We start from the raw sequence: 15,892 nt of genomic DNA, 5'->3' as shown, positions 1-15,892 counted from the left end.
TTAAGTTCGTAGACCACCTGGAAAGTGGAAGCAGTTGTGGTGATGAAATGATTAGACTCTCAAAACCCCATCAGCAGCAGGTAGTCCTGTAATCAGAGCACAGCTTGTTAACTGCCTGTGTGGCTGTTAGGATTGAAGTGATATTATGAACTACCCACAGAGATATTGCACCAATGTGTTTGTTTGTAACAGTATTGATGCTTTGAAGTAAAAACAGTGCATAGATGCTTTCACCTGGGGCATGATTGAATGTTTATGTCTCTTACCTTTAGCCTCCACCCTGAGGTAAAGGCCCCATGTTCACTGAAAATCACAGGATTCCAGCATAATGCTCTGTTGATCGTTTAATTGTTGTAGAGGCACATCTGATAAAGAGACTGCGATTTGGGTCATTACTACAAGCTAATCTTTCAGGTTAAACTCATTTCCAGCGAGTTAACTTGAAGAAAATGAATTCGAATTTAGCCAATAATAAAGTTGACATAGCCTCAATTTAGATAGCGATCGTTTAATTTCATTGGAATTAATTTGGCTCAGCTGGAAGTGTAAATTAACCTGCCAATACCCCCCAGTGAAATATGTACATTCTTTAGCAAGGACTTGGCGCCAGTTAATTGATTTCAGCACCCTGCCAAACAGTCACATCCTAAATTGTTGTGCTTAATTAAAACAGGCACAATCCCTCCACAGAGCACGTTTCTGTAATGAATGAACGAAACCCTCGCTTGTGCAAATATGTTCTTGATACTGATTAAGCAGTGTGTGTGTGTGTCTGCATGTTTCTGTGTGTGTTTAATGAATAAACCCATTTCTGTTGGAATACCTCGAATATCTTGGGAGGAGAACTCATGTGGAAGAATTTAATATCAAATCAAAGAAAACGTTTTTGGGGGTTTGGTTGTTTATTAAGGCATCATCAAGTTTCATTACACTTCACAAGCAGTGGTAACTGATGTAGACGTCTCCCATTATCCATATGCCCTGCATCATTCCTGCAGTTCTTTAACACTGCGACACAAAACTCCTCTCTCTCCATCAGACAAAATGTCTCTCGCGCTGATTGATGTCTGAAATTAGAACGAGGAAGGAAGCAGACCTGCCGCGCCTGCCGCCGAACCGTCTAACCACACCAAGAAAATCACACATCTCAGAGTTATTGTTGGCTGTTTAGGCCAAGCTGAGGTACATATCAATCATAATAAGGACGCATATTGATCGAGTGTGGGCTTCACTCGGTTAATGATGAGTGAAAGGATCGAGGGAGAGGGAAGATGGATTTTCTGGATGGATTTTCTTCACATATACAGTTATAAAAGTCTATTTTTTTATATAACATTGAAAAGTAAGCAAGTTTAGAAATGAGCAATTATGAAATATTGTTAGATGTTCATCGTACAAAGGCATTAGATACAAAAGAGGACGAGAGAGTTGTAGTCCCTGCCTATTCCCTCCTTGCCCAACAGTAATGTCTCAGTCAAAAAAAAGAGACACTCTTCTCGCTGAAGGTTGTCACTCAAAGTTAAAGCAAACTTAGGAGAATAACAATAAAAAAAAATAAAGTTTTGAAAAATTCTGCATCATGTTCTGATTTTTCTCAAGGCATGCAGCAGGTAAACGCGGTGTAACTCTCCAAGGTGCACGCTGTCACTACGAGAAACTCAAATCTGTGTCTGGACACCTGGAGGTCAGAAGATCTAAGCAGTATATTATGATGATATAGTTGTTGCTACTGAGTAGTGCTAAGACCAAATACACAACTCCCTTCCTGAATACCAAAACCTCAGTCTATGAATAACAAAACAGCATCCAGCCTCCCTCCATCTCCCTTGCTGGCGTAGAAAAACAAACTCAAGTCTTTGGTTTGACGGTTCAATTCTCAGACTCTGGCTGTGCCTGCCTGTTGTGGAATATCTGAAAGCAGCGTTCAAATTTAACTTCTTGTTGCCTTCCTTATGCCATAACAGCAGGATACTGTTGATATGGATAAAGTTGTTGTTCACCATACCTTCTGAATTTTGTTGCAAAGGCCTCGAAGAGCCAGCTGTGTCATCTGTTATTTAGGCTGCAGAACAACAGTGCAAATTTCCTACAAATGTTTTGCATCAGCAGGAGTCACATTCTCGTATCTCCTCTTTAGCTGATCTGATCATATGTAAATGTCTTTGTTTGTCTTTAACAGCGTTTCGTGGTCCCTATTCACACAAGAATATAATTAAAATGAAACCAAAAGTTAGAAGCAATATCAATTTTTAACAACCTTCATTGACTTGACTCAGAAAGACTTCATTTGATTCCCTTTGGCAACACATATAAATGGCTGACAGTTCATTTTGGCTGTTGCAGTGGAGTTCAGATAGATTGCCTTCAGCGATCCCTCTATTTCAATGCAATAAATCTACTCAGCACAATGCATAATCTAACATAAGTATCATTTGTGGTGGCTGACAACAGACCTTTACAAACCCATTCGTAATTTCCATCCACAAATGTCACTTTCAGACAGTTTATATACAAAACTCCACATTCCAGGTTGTCTACCAAATGCCAGTAAGCATGATTGGCAGACTTTCATTGAAGGGAGGTCGTGACTTTGTTCTTGAGAGTCCTTCAGTAGCGTCCTGGAAGGTTGTTCATTTGGATGTTGTCCCCTTGGAGTCCTGGGTTGTAATAGGCCGAACCACCAAAGTTCAAGTCCAAAGGTTCGCTGTTGTCTAATCTGAGAACTAGAAATTAGACGAAGTTAACAATGAACATTTGTATTGAACTCTTCATTTTAAAAGCCTCATTACGACCTTGTATTATGCAGACTAGTAATCTGTTAGTAACAGTGACCTGTCAGCTGCATTTACATAGGAAGTTTAAATGGTTTTTGCTGTTAAATTAAACTTGGTATTGAAGGAAAAATCCACCCTTTTATTACTGTTATAATCTAATAGGTACTGTATTTGTGGCAGTTATGGGTCAGCTTTGTTGTTTAGGTTAGTAATGTTGTTATTCTTACTTTTGTCTGGGCAGAAATAGGCAATGAAACATCATATTGATGTAGTTACAGTCCAGTGTTGAACTGTGGTTTTTACTGTCCACATTCCTTTCGAAACAAAGAACAAGGGTTCCCTTGTTGAGCCTCCATTTTGGACCAGCATTCAAAGAAATCAATCATACAAAGCTCTCTTCCTGAGTAAACTAACATCATCCTGTTGAGTCATCATTGTCCTCTGCACCTACAAACACTGAATACAAAAGGTTCACACCTGTTATGTGGAGCTTTTTGAAAGTCGTTTGGGGAAATGTAGGAAACCACTACACCTAACTGAGGTAAGAGTAAACAAGGCAGATTGGAGGTAAGTGGGTACACTTATGCTTAACTACAAAATAACAACTTCAACACAGAGACAGGGTTGCCAGTCCTCAAGGGTCTGCTCTGAAAATTTTACCCCAATTTCCGGAGAGAAAAGAATAATCAATCCCTGCAGATTCTTCCACAAGCTGATGTTATAATGGATTTAAAAAAATAATATAAATAAAAATAAGGACAAACAATGGGTTTTACTGTGAATAATAAGTTAAAACGAACCTTATCCTCCCGTTAAAGTGGATTTTGTGGAGTTTTTTTATGATCCAAACTGAGGGTCTCAGAATAGAGGGTGATGTTTGTTGTATATATTGTAAAGACCAAGGAAAATGTGTCATTTTGGACTATAAATTAAACTGACTTGTATGTGTACTATAGGTTGTACTTGGCCTTTGGTAATGGAGGTTGGTTAAAATAGTGCTAAGGTCACATGTAGTCATTCCAGCAGTCAAATATCCAAGTGTACAAGTGATTTTTAAATTGCTCAATATATTTTAGTGATCAGAAATCCTCCTTTAGCCTGTAAGCGTGGTAACTTTTTGGTAACTGCAACTTGAGGGATGGTTTTCCCTCAACAGTGGAGGAAGGATACAACACCCCACATACAACAGTGTCCTTTCATGTTTTTTCTGGAGTCAGCAACTATTCATGTCTGGTCTCATGTGACAACTCCAACGCCTGTTGTTTACACCTGGCTGCAGGTGACTCCAACAGCTCCAACAACTGCTGTTACACAGGCAGGAGCACTAAGACCCAGGTGGTATCAATGACCTTGATACACCTGTGACTCCCCACCAGTCAGTTAGGACTGAAGAAGCCCCCCGGATGAGAGGCGAAGCGTTTCCAAGTTTCTACATCCGGCTGACCTTGATTCAGCCTTCCTTGGATAAATTGCTGAGCTGTTTAGCACAACAGAGCTTTTCCTCCACTTTCTTTTGGAGGATTGCTTTTGGGCGTCGCTGGTGTGTTTTTCAAGGATCAATTCACTGTTGCTCCTCCAGTGTTTTAGAGTGTACGTATGAAATTGGCCTGAGGACCTTCCATTTAGGATGTGATCTGACTCATCTTAAATATGCAGGCAGACTAGTGTGCTGAAGCAGAAAAAAACCTGCAGTTTCATTATAGTTAGCGGAGAGGTTAGGCATCAGGGAGTGGGGAGGAACTGTGAGAACAAAATACTGTCTTTCATTAAGTTCATGCTAGAATGAGACAAATTGCAAACTGTCATAGTACATGATCCTATTTTGCATGGTAAGGTTACCTTATTAAAGCATGATGTAGCTTTTGTGTGTGTGTGTGTGCGTGTGTGTGTGTGTGTGTGTGTGTCTGTGTGTGTGTGTGTCTGTGTGTGTCTGTGTGTGTCTGTGTGTGTGTCTGTGTGTGTGTGGATGTGTGTGTGTGTGTGTGTGTCCCATGTATTTCTCACATTGTGGGGACAAAAACCTGTTTACACAGTCACATTGTGGGGACTCCTGTTTCTTGTGGGGACAAAATACAGGTCCCCCCATTTTAAATCATTATGTTTTAGGGTAAAGACTGAGGACAGGGTTACGGGTTAGCTAAGGTTAGGTTTAGGTTGAAGTGGCACAGTATCCTGCTGCAACAGAAAAGGGTAAAAGGTTAGTACAATTTAGCTAAGGTTAGGTTAGGTATAGGGTTAGGAATAGGCAAATAGTGGTTATGGATAGGGTTAGGGTAAGTCTCCAGGAAATGAATGTAAGTCTATGTAATGTCCCCACAAGTGATGAAAACCTCACGTGTATGTGTGTGTGTGTATGTATGTGTGTGTGTGTGTGTGTGTGACTTAGGCTACTTTAGGTGAAACAGTTCTGACTAAAGAGTTAATCGGGGACTACTGGCGCACCTGGGGACAACAGCTGTGTCCCCAGTTAGAAAACAGCTGTTTCTTGGGTCAGTGGCTCAGGTTACCCAGAGATTCCACCGAGCACAACTGCGTAGCGTTCCTGCTGCTGGTTTTTGTCAGTTCTCCGTATGACCCCAGTCAGGGTTTCAGGAGCGTTTTGCCTGCTTGATTTTGTTGATTTTGTTGGATTTGGCTGATTTTCCTTGATGTTTGTGCATCTAACCTTTTCTTTTTAATTGTGTTTATTGTTCGTATGTCATCAGGAGTCTGCACGGTTGTTTTATTTTGAATATCTTTGAAAGGTCTGCTCTTTGCAGCTTGACGCAGCCTCCATCCAAAATAAACTAGGTGTGGATTCACCACGGAGCAGAGCAGAAAGCCACTTCTGAGTTTAGGGTTAGAGTAAATCTTCAGGAAATGAATGCAAGTCTAGGTAATTTCCTGAAAAGTGACCTGAGTAAGTTTGTATGTGTGTGTGTGTTAGAGGGAGACAGAGAGAGTGAGAGGAACAAAGGGTTTCAAGGAGTGGTTTGACATTTTTGGAAAATTCCCTTTTTTCGCTTTCTTGCTCAGACTCAGATGAGAAGATCAATATCACTCTCGTATCCGTATATGTAATGTGTAGCTACCACCATCAGTCGGTTACCATAGCTTAGCATAAGAACAAAATGTTCCTGCCAAGCCCAGATTAAAGGACCAGTGTGTAGGATTTAGTGGCATCTAGTGGTGAGGTTGCAGATTGCAATAACCCTCGCCTGAGGAGACCCTGTGGTGGCTGCTAAAGACACGAAATACGCTCCAGAGTCAGTGTTTGGTTTGTCTCTTCTGGGCTACTGTAGTGTGACTCTGTGAAGAGGACCCGCCCCCTCTGTAGATATAAGGAGCTCATTCTCAGGTAAAGAAAACACAGTGGTTCTTATTTTCAGGTGATTATACATTAATGAAAACATAAAGAAACCCTAATTAATCCCTGATCAAGCAATCACTGATAAGAGTGTAATTACATATGTCCTAGGGTGGATTTTCCTCCAAATACCAGCAAAGTTTATCATTTACTGTATAAGGGGGTGTCGGAGCTAACATACCTGGGTCTGAAGGATACTCCTCAACCAGCTTCCTGTGAGAGAAACCCATCTGGTTCTTCTTTTTCAGGATGAGGTAGGCCACCAGTCCCAGAAAGGCCACAGCCACCCCCGTTCCCAGCACAGCCCCCCATGCTTCGTTTCTTTTACTGGTGTGGGTTTCTGATTCCAAACCTTTATTGGAGAAATGAGGGGTTGAGAGACGGTAATAAATAATTTGTCAGCAGCAAAATAATTTATACCAACTGCTGTCTTTGAGGGTTAATTGTCGGATAATTATTGCTGAAATGCATTTTTGAAATTGTGTTTCCAGTGGCAGCACTCTGCATAGATACACATCCCAATTAGTCAGCTGTACAGATTTGTCTAATTTACAATGTGATAATTAATGCAATTAACATGCCAAAATCATGATAATGTCTTGAATACATTAGAATGTTTCGAGGCTGCAGGCTGTGCTCATCATCTCGATAAGGTGACGTGCGACTGAACATTACTTTAGTTATCCATGAAGTCGTTACATGTAAATATAGCAGAGAACTAATTAACTGCTCCCAGTATGACAGCTGTGCGGCGACATGAACTATGAAAGATGTTACTCCCATACAGCTAGAAACTGACTTCCACTAACAACTTGTTTTCACATTCATGCTATCATTGACTCCTTTTTTACATGATGTAGAACTGAATTTTTCTTCACTCCTCTGTTTCACTGTCTGTGTTCGGGGCAGCAGCAGTGGATAAAAGGCAGTTTGTGAAAGTGACAGAATTGTTTTCAGTATCCTCTGACACAGAAATACTACATTTGTGTTTTATCAGGACTCGCACATAAATAATTCAGTGGCTCCGTTTATCTACAAATGGCTCAATTTACCCACTTGCTAGGATCAATTTACCCCTAACCTGGGGCAAGTGGAACCAAAAGACCATTCTTGTTTTCTTTCGCTGCTTTTTTCCACTTCATTTGAAAGCAGACATAATGCAATATGAATGGAAGTACTTGTTTTAGTGATGTCTTAATTTATTCTTGCTGGAAAAACGTTTTAAGTAAAGATTTCGTCGTCTCGCTTTGCTCTCCTTGATTATAGCAGCTCGTTATAGCTCTCCATCAATCATAGCTGAGGTCAATGTGAATCATGTTTTTAAAATATTTTTTCTGTTTTCCCCTAAAACTATATTACCCGAATCTGAATCTCTAAATTAAAGAACCCCTGAGGATGAATCCAACTTTTGCTCTTTTCCTCTTGCACCACCATGAGTCTGATATTTGTGATTTTGGTTGAAATTTATCACCAACTATTGGATTGATTGCCCTGAAATGCAGTACAGACCTTAATGTCCATGTCAGGATGAATTGTAATAATTTTGGTTATCCCTCGACTTTCCATCCAATACCTGCTAAACTATTAACATTCTCATCATCCTCAGCTGTATATTGTGTTTAGTGCTAAGTAGCAAATGTTAGCATGCTAATATGTTGCAGTAATCTAAGCTGGCAAACATGGTCAACTGTGTACCTGCTGTTGCATGCTAACACTGACATTGTGACCATATTAGCATGCTAATGTTAGCCTTTAGCTTATAGAGCTGCTCTTAGTTTTGTATTGTGATGAAAGATGATCAAGATTCTTCAAGACCCTGATGTCATTATAATACTTATATGCTGTCCTGGTCTTGTAAAGATGTAGTTGGACTGAATTTTTATTAAGTTGCCCTGTGGTTTCATATTTATAGACTCTATGCTGATCTGTACTCAGCTGTTTGTCCTTTGGTGCAGTTTTTGTGTACATGCTGTGCCTGTCATGGTGACTGTGGAGCAGTTTTTTCTTCCTGTGTTGCTCACAGTTTCACAACTGTTTTCCCACTGTTTATTGCCATCATCTGTTAGTGTTACATCCTGCTGTCACATCTGTCCATACGATGTGGGTTTTTATTTTAATCCTAACCTCGCGCCAGCTCTCTGAAGGCCTTTTTTTTCCCCTTGTCATGGTGTCAGCAGTGAGTTCGCCCACATATATTTTACAGGGAAAGTAGCTTTTCGAGAAGATAGATAGATTTGAACTAGTGTGTATGAGCAGCCTTTTCCAGGCCTATCTCCTTGATCTGGTGGTTGACACCAAAGACTGGTCTCACGCCCCTGCAAAGAGGCAGCACAAGTATCTTTGACCTCAGTCCCTCTTTCAGGTTTTTTGCCACTAAAACAGGGTTTCATTGTCCTTCTGAAAAGGTGGGTGTAATAGACCCCTTCACTCATAGTGGCTGCATCGATAGCTGCTGAAATCCAATCCAGCCTTTTCCTTTGAAAGAAGGGGAGTTTGTCCTCTGCCGGTGGGAAAATAGATGCAGGTAAATGTGGGTCAGTCAAAGGGTGGAAAAAAGCAACGTGGAAAACCAGCAACGGTGATATATGAGCAAAGTATTACTTTCAAACCAAGTCTCTAAAGGTGATCTGTAAAGAATTCTGTGCCTGCTCTGTTGCCTTTCTGCTTAGGTTATTAAGCTTAAGGTTATTTTTCTAATATCTGTCTATAAGTGACATCATGCTACAACCCAATAAATGTTGGCACTGTACGTTTCTGTAAACCACGGATATGTTCAAACTCCACATTTCATTAGGTTTCAGTCTTATGTTGTGACAGCGCTGAGATAAAGGTCTGGTTTGGTTTAGGCACGAAAACACTTCAGCAGGTTTCGGAAAGTATCATGTTTTGGCTTAAAATACCCCGTTTAGGAACACTGCTGGAAAATTTCCCATCATCTTGTTAAAAAATACCCAGTTTTGTTGCAAGAAACAAGCAGCTGAGCAGCAGCAGCTCAAGCAGAGCTCTGCTACTCAGCAGTCGTTTTGCCTCCTCCTCCTCAGCTCATATACATATACATGTACCGGTAATTTGAACTACGTCACTTTGACACCTATTGTGTTGCCTATTGTGGTTTGCAGAACTGTACAATGTCAACATTTTATTGTGGCTACATGGTGCTGGGAAGACACACCAAGCAGTTTTCTGGACACGGAAATGTGCACCAGATACTGTGACACCTGAAACTGCAGCAGTACCTCTTTCTGAGCTGCCCCCTGAGGCTGAACCTTTCTCTGTCTTGTTGGCCTTCTCGGGTGTGTTCAGAGCAGCGGCAGTCGTAGATGAAGACGTGGTGGGTGTCTCGTTTATCTCTGGTGTCGTTGTGGTTGTCACGGTTGTTTTGTTGGTCGCATCTGTAGCGTTTGTTAACGATGCATCTTTGTCTGGTTTTGTTGTGGATCCCTGCGCATTGTTGCCCTCTGGAGCCACGGTCTGTAAATCAGTGGGTTTGGAGTTATCTGAAACGCTGGTGGAGTTTTGTGCACTCAGATGAGTTGTAGAGTTATGAAATTCTTTCTTGGTGTCTGTCATGTTGAGCTGGCTTGAGTTTGTGGGAGCTGTGGTTGGTGAAACGGTGGTGGTTGACTGTTCTGGTTGTTTGGTTGTAACATTCTGAATTGTGGGAGGCACAGTGGTAGTGACAACAGTCAGATCATCAGATCCATCATCAGCATCCTTATCTCGGCCAGTCACATTCTCCTCCTCTTCAGTATATCCTGCCATGGAGCCAGATGCTATCCCACTGCTGTAATCATTACTTGACTCCATAGCGGTTGCATCAGGTGTCTGATCATATTCTGCCTCCTCTCCAGGAACTGCAGCATTTTGACTTCCAGCTGTATTTTTGGCTAGTTCACGGAGCCAGCTTTTATCAATTGTCCGCCCCGTAGACTCAGTTGTGTATTGGAGCGATGCCAAGTGAAAGGCTTGGACGAGCAGAAGGAGGCTTGCTGTGATTTTTAAATACCGTTCCATTTCCCCCTCTGGTTTCCCTCTGAAACACAAGAGTAAAGATAAAACATTGTTTTAGTTGATGAAATAAATAGAATTCATTGTGGTGTTCAGAGTGCCAAAAGCAGGTTCATATTCACATTTGAACACTGTGATAATACAATAGATGTGAGTGCTCACTAATTCACAAACTGTTTCAGCGTCTCATACAGATTCTACAGAGTGAAGAGCCTCACAGTTCGTTCTTGACCTTGAAAACCACTGCTGATAAAACAATATCCTCTGACTTGCTTGTTCAGAAGCTTTCGATTATATCACACAGGCTTGGTCAGCAAATTAAGTTTGTTCAGGTGTTGAGGAACTGGAGGTGTTCAGACATTATTCTGAGCACTTTTCAGACGTCTTGTCCACATTGTCTTAAAAGTTGAGACCAGTGGTTTTGTCGGCTGCTGTTTCCAAGGTCAAAAAGGAACCATGAAGTCATAAAAGTGCTCAAAACAGGACTAAGTTTGATTATGTACAGAGTGACTTTCATCTGCTAATGACGACCGTGTGATATAGTTGAGAGCTCCAGCACAAGTATGCAAATGGATCCTGAGGTAGAACTGTTTTATCAATTTCTAAGTGACTTTGCAAAGCCACACTCTCACACACACACTGACATGGGAATATTTGTCAGAATTTCTAACAATATGCTGCAGCATAGCATCCAGGATATGTCAAAATAACTTGAAATGATCAACACAGAGCAGATATCTACTCAGTCACTGCAAAAAACAGACAAAGAAGATCTTCATTTGGCAAGAACAGTAGATGTAAATATTCCTCCAGCACATAACATGTGGTAGGCTGCTCTTCCAACCATGCAAATAAGCTTTCACTGTTTATTTTATCATATGAAGTCCTTTGTAACTTTGAGTCAACATGTAAGATTGAGGTCTGGGCATAAATGCATCTTCGCCTCAAGTGAAACCTAAAAGAAAAAGTGTTTTCCGGCTATTTTCTGTTTCCTACTTTGTCCCAGTGAGTCTGTTTACCGCCTGCACACGATAAGCGCCGTCTGGAAGGAGCCACAGGTGTTAAACTCCTGTTCATCACGGCCTTCAAACTCTGTCTGACCACACACAAAGACTCAGCGTGCGACAAGACATCTCTGTTTGTTCCGATTTTCCAGAAGCACAAAACCACCTGCTTCAAAGGCACAGGTCAGCTGCACTGACACGAGCCATGATGAAAATCCTTGAACAACTAATCCCGTCGCAGCTCCGGTCTTTGAGGCAACTGCTCAGCTGATGGCGTGGTAAACATGGACCACAACATCGTGAACACAACATCCCCGGCTGCTACATCGAGGCTTGTTGGTGAATATCAGGGCAGTCATGCCTGCATTGTTACACTGTGAGTTCAGCATAGTCCCAACACAATCTCCACTGACTTCTTGGCAGCGTGAATTACACAGGTGCCCTGTGAGCTATGTGTTCTCCCCTCGGCTTCACTCCAATACACAAATGACAGCAGCTCTAGTTATTCCCTGCAGGGCACTCTCTCTGCAAGTCACTTTGTTGATCGGTTGCTTTGTTCTCAACTGATTCTTATGAGCATTGCAAAAGGCTCCGTTTGCACTGTGTAATGTGGTGGTCTGCAGCAACAGAGGTTTGAACATGCAAAACCAGAGACTTCACATTTCTATCATAACATATTGGCATGTTTTAATGACTCAGTAAGGGAACCACCAGCTGAAAAACATTGAAAATGTCTAATTTTGGTAGCGCTTTCTATTAGGGAGCACATATTCACCCTTGCTGGCTCTTGTTGATGCCTAGTATCAATAAGCAGTAATTAGGAGGTTATTGCAGGATAAACTCTAATCTTTATAATGCCTAATAAATAGCCAATATGCTACTTACATGCACGCTAACAAGCAACTCGTTAAAGGTAAATATGTGCACTTCTTTTACATGTACTTTGGGCTTTCTGAAAAGGTGTAAGCGACTCATCATGACAACAATCAGCTGCATTGATTGTCACTGACCGACGCGGCAGGAATGCTCATCGGTCTGTCTTGTTTATCCACACATCTGTCATGTTTCTGTGTTTTTTCTACTCTGTGGGAAATAAATGGAAAACCTGTGGGTAGCTGGAGGTTCAGCCTGCTGTGTGAACGCAGGTTCAATCAAATGGCTTAAATAAATAAAAAACAAATGGCTTCAGAACTGTGATTCTGGGTCACTGATTGATTATCTAGAAGACTCCCATGTCTCTAAGTTGCAGAACATTTTTGGGGGACTAAGACCAACTTTTCTTACATGTCATCTCCCTCTCTCTCTCTCTCTCTCTCTCTCTCTCTCTCTCTCTCTGCCCACATGTTCTGTCTGTGCATTGACTGTACACCATCAGTTTAAGGCAAAACCCTCCAAAAAGTGATCTTGAATGAATCAACCAATCATGAGGATGAAATAATAATAATGATGATACTTTTTAACCAGCAGAGCTTGTTGAAGTGTGAATCCTGACATACTGTGAAGAGTTAATGTAGATCCAGTATAAAAGGCAGCTCTGCAGAGCTGCTGCTGTGTGTGAATGTGTATGTGGTCAGCAGGGAAAAGATTTAGGATTCACTTTAGGATTATAATCGATGACTTGTCTCAGAAATGTTGCGAGTGACCCACGCTGATTAATATTTGTCCGAGACAGTCGACACCGCCTGGTGTGTATGGTATGTGTGGGCTGTTGAATTTCATAACAGTGATTCCAGTTTTGTGTAAACTCAACATGTCACTTCCTGTCCATGATAAAAATATCCAGACATCCGTTGGGCACGGCTGCATCAAACAAACCTCCACCCGTTTTTAGAAGCTGCAGCAGCAAACTGCCCGCCACGCTGAGAGACTGTTTAACCGTCAGCGTCCAAAACGAAGAGTCTCTGCGGCGCGGCGGGTCGAAGAAACAGGCAGAGACGTTTGCTTCTGACCCTTCACACACACAGAGAAAGCTGCCTGTTGAAAAGGGTTCCCACTCAGCTGGTCTGTCAGAGTCTGTACCAGCTATCACCTCCACAGCTCTACCAGCCGTGACTTCAGCCCCACAAACACACTCAGACTTAAAGAAACCCAAAGCACTCTGTGAACCCACATGCAGACACTGATTACCTGACATTTAAGCTGTGAATCACTCCATTTGTTTCAGGTTCACCTCTGTTGTCGTCACTTATTAATATACTTTAATTTATTTTGTGCATTTAGTGTGCTGTGCAACCTCATCAGCTTTGTTTCCACCCAACTGTATCACAAATTCTAACCGAATAATACTAAAGAAAATGCAAATAAATGGTTGTTTCCATCCGCTGCCATTAAGCGATTATTGGAGTCGGTTCATCCAGATGAGCAGAACGTGGCGCTAATTTAGCTAAGTCAGAAAGCCATTATTCCATTGGAGAAGAAGAGAGCGCAACAAGAGGACGTTTGTTTGTCTGTTTGTTTTATGTATTAATGCGAGGAAGGTTCCATCAGATCTGTGTGGAGCGATGAGGAGACGGTTTAATCAGCTGCTGCTTCTTCTTCTGTTTCTCCTCTCACAGCAGAAATAGCCAATCAGTTGTGAGTTAAATATTCTCCACAGTAAAATTGCACATATTGCATAAAGTCAGTTTAAAATATGGTGTAATGTTATTGATTAAACTACCAAGCAGCATCCGTCTCGACCAATGATCCGATAATGAACCACTGACAGGGGCCGATCTGAACAAAGAGTATTGTCTTGTCTTACTGTAAGTATGATTGCAGGGCTTTTACTTGTAATGCAGTGTTTTTATAGCGAGGGATTACTTCTTACTGACTAACAGTGTAACTGCATTGTATGCATTCCTGTTCATCTTATGTCATACAGTCTACAGCCTGTGTGTCACTTATTGTTGTGGTTTGGCACAAAGGGAACTAAAAGCGTTTGTGTTTCTGATTCTCTATTTTTACTCTTTCAAAAGGGGAAACAGTGGCCAAAGCCACAAATTGTGAACAGTTTACACATTTTAAGTGTAACTTATTGATGTTTCAGTTGCCAAATAGAGAAATGACTGGAAAAGAAGTCTTTACACTTTGATGTTTCTCTAAAAAAAGAGCTCATTTGTGATTCCTTTAGTGTAACTTAAAAATATAGCGGCGACTCAAATCTTATTAACCATATTTAGACAAAAAAGAATCATCCATTCAGTTTATAGCCCCACACGCTTCCTGAGTAACATAAGACAAAGAATTAAATCCTTCCTCAGTAAATCCTTACCTTATTCTTAGGCTATATCAGATGAGAACAGGTGCACAGGCTACAGAATCTCCTCGCTGAGCTGCCAACGTGTGAGAGTGAATCAGCAGTCGGCCTGGAAAGGGAAGCAGGGAGGGAGGGAGGAGGGCCCAGCAGAGAGGCATACAGGGACCAACCTGCTCAACCTGCTTCTACACCTGCCAGCGACAGCAACACACCCTGAACTGCATCCAGTCGCACGCTGTGAAAAGGCCACACAGGAAGGAGATGGGAACGAATTAGAGGACAAGAGAAAGGGAACGAGTCCGTCTGTAACCGCCTTGCTTCATGCTCCCATCTCAGTCAGTTGATTATTTTAATTTCTGGTTGCCAGGTTGCCGGGTTGCCAGGTTAGATCTGCGAATTCCCCCATTGGGCGGAGCCTCTGGCCACAGGTCCTCTGAGCCCCCCCCCCCCCCCCCCCCTTTTTTTTTTTGTCTCGCCAGGGCACTTGAAATGACTGCTGTCGTCATGGCAACAGAAAGGAGGCTGGCGAGCTCGGGTTTCATCCACGGCTTTGTCTCTGGTCTATATCAGGCTACCGGGTGACGTGTGACTTTGTGAACTCACAGGTACCGCACGTCAAATGAGGCGGGATTGTTTTTGTCTCATTCCTCAGCTGGCTGAGCCATGAAGCGCCTGAATGATGAAGTGGCACTCCAAGCTGCTGTGCTTCGGCGAGTCGAGAACAAGGAGCCGTTGTACCTGTTTTGTTAATGAATCTGGAAAGTAACTCAGATAGTTAAGAAATCAATCCAAGTTTGTTTGTTTGTCCTAAAGTGGAGAGAAACTCAACATACCTGCACTCGCATGTGAGGGAGGACTTGTAATGCACACTGGATCAAAAGCGCCATAAAAACATTTACATTCACCTGTTTTACATATTATCAAGTAAAAACATTCACATGCATGTCCGGACAGTGGACGTGCGCTTTCTTGTCATAACCAAATGACATTTATTCAAAACAGTGCAGTGAAGGTGTTGCTGTTTGCCGTAACTGAGGTTGAACAGTGGCTTACTGTCCCGAGCACGCAGACAGCTTGTTGCTGGCACCTCAAGTGGCCTGCCAGCGTTTGAAGCTAATGGGATCATGTAGCTTCATCAGGGACGTGAATAATAGAAATGTCTAAATCTCGAACAGAGGATAAACATCAGCTTCACACTTCAGTGCCAAACAAAAGTGTACAAAAGTCATGAAAAAGTAAAAAGGTGGGGCACTTTGAAACCTGCTAAATGCATTATTTAGAGCTTCAACAGCCACTCGGCACATTTATGATTCAAGTGTTATGTCAGCTTTCACTCAGTACCCAAAAGAAAGATCCAACCCTGATTCCCAAAAAGTTGGGATGTTGTTTATAACATAAATAAAGCAGAGTCATTTGGAAACAAACTGTTTGTATTGACAGGCGGTTTTTCAAAGTGTTCCTGAGCTCATGAAGTAATCTCCTTTATACAGTCATGTGTTCACAAAGTGGTGAACCTCGCGCC

At 41.9% G+C, this 15,892-nt stretch overlaps 1 protein-coding gene across 1 annotated transcript; it reads right to left on the bottom strand.

Moving 5' to 3' along the window:
• Positions 1 to 888: 888 nt before the first annotated feature.
• On the bottom strand, positions 889 to 14,464 carry LOC143325468 (uncharacterized). The gene is made up of 4 exons (XM_076738515.1): positions 14,386 to 14,464; positions 9,357 to 10,153; positions 6,302 to 6,472; positions 889 to 2,723 (listed from the first exon to the last, which is right to left on the bottom strand). The coding sequence occupies exons 2-4, from the start codon at positions 10,132 to 10,134 to the stop codon at positions 2,608 to 2,610; spliced, it is 1,065 nt and encodes a 354-aa protein (XP_076594630.1). The 5' UTR covers positions 10,135 to 10,153; positions 14,386 to 14,464; the 3' UTR covers positions 889 to 2,607.
• Between the last annotated feature and the right edge of the window lie 1,428 nt (positions 14,465 to 15,892).

This window comes from Chaetodon auriga, chromosome 1 (assembly GCF_051107435.1).
Source record: "Chaetodon auriga isolate fChaAug3 chromosome 1, fChaAug3.hap1, whole genome shotgun sequence".
Lineage (NCBI taxonomy): Eukaryota > Metazoa > Chordata > Actinopteri > Chaetodontiformes > Chaetodontidae > Chaetodon > Chaetodon auriga.
The sequence above is the reverse complement of the archived record's forward strand: the minus strand, read 5'-3'. Positions and strand labels throughout refer to the sequence as shown.

Bases quoted from the DNA above. Each gene is read 5' to 3' on its own strand.
- LOC143325468 (XM_076738515.1), bottom strand. From the start codon at position 10,134: ATGGAACGGTATTTAAAAATCACAGCAAGCCTCCTTCTGCTCGTCCAA. The intron at 6,473-9,356 runs GTACTGCTGCAG...TCTCCAATAAAG, and splicing joins AGGGGGCAGCTCAGAAAGAG to GTTTGGAATCAGAAACCCAC. The intron at 2,724-6,301 runs GTATGTTAGCTC...TCTAATTTCTAG, and splicing joins GGAGTATCCTTCAGACCCAG to TTCTCAGATTAGACAACAGC.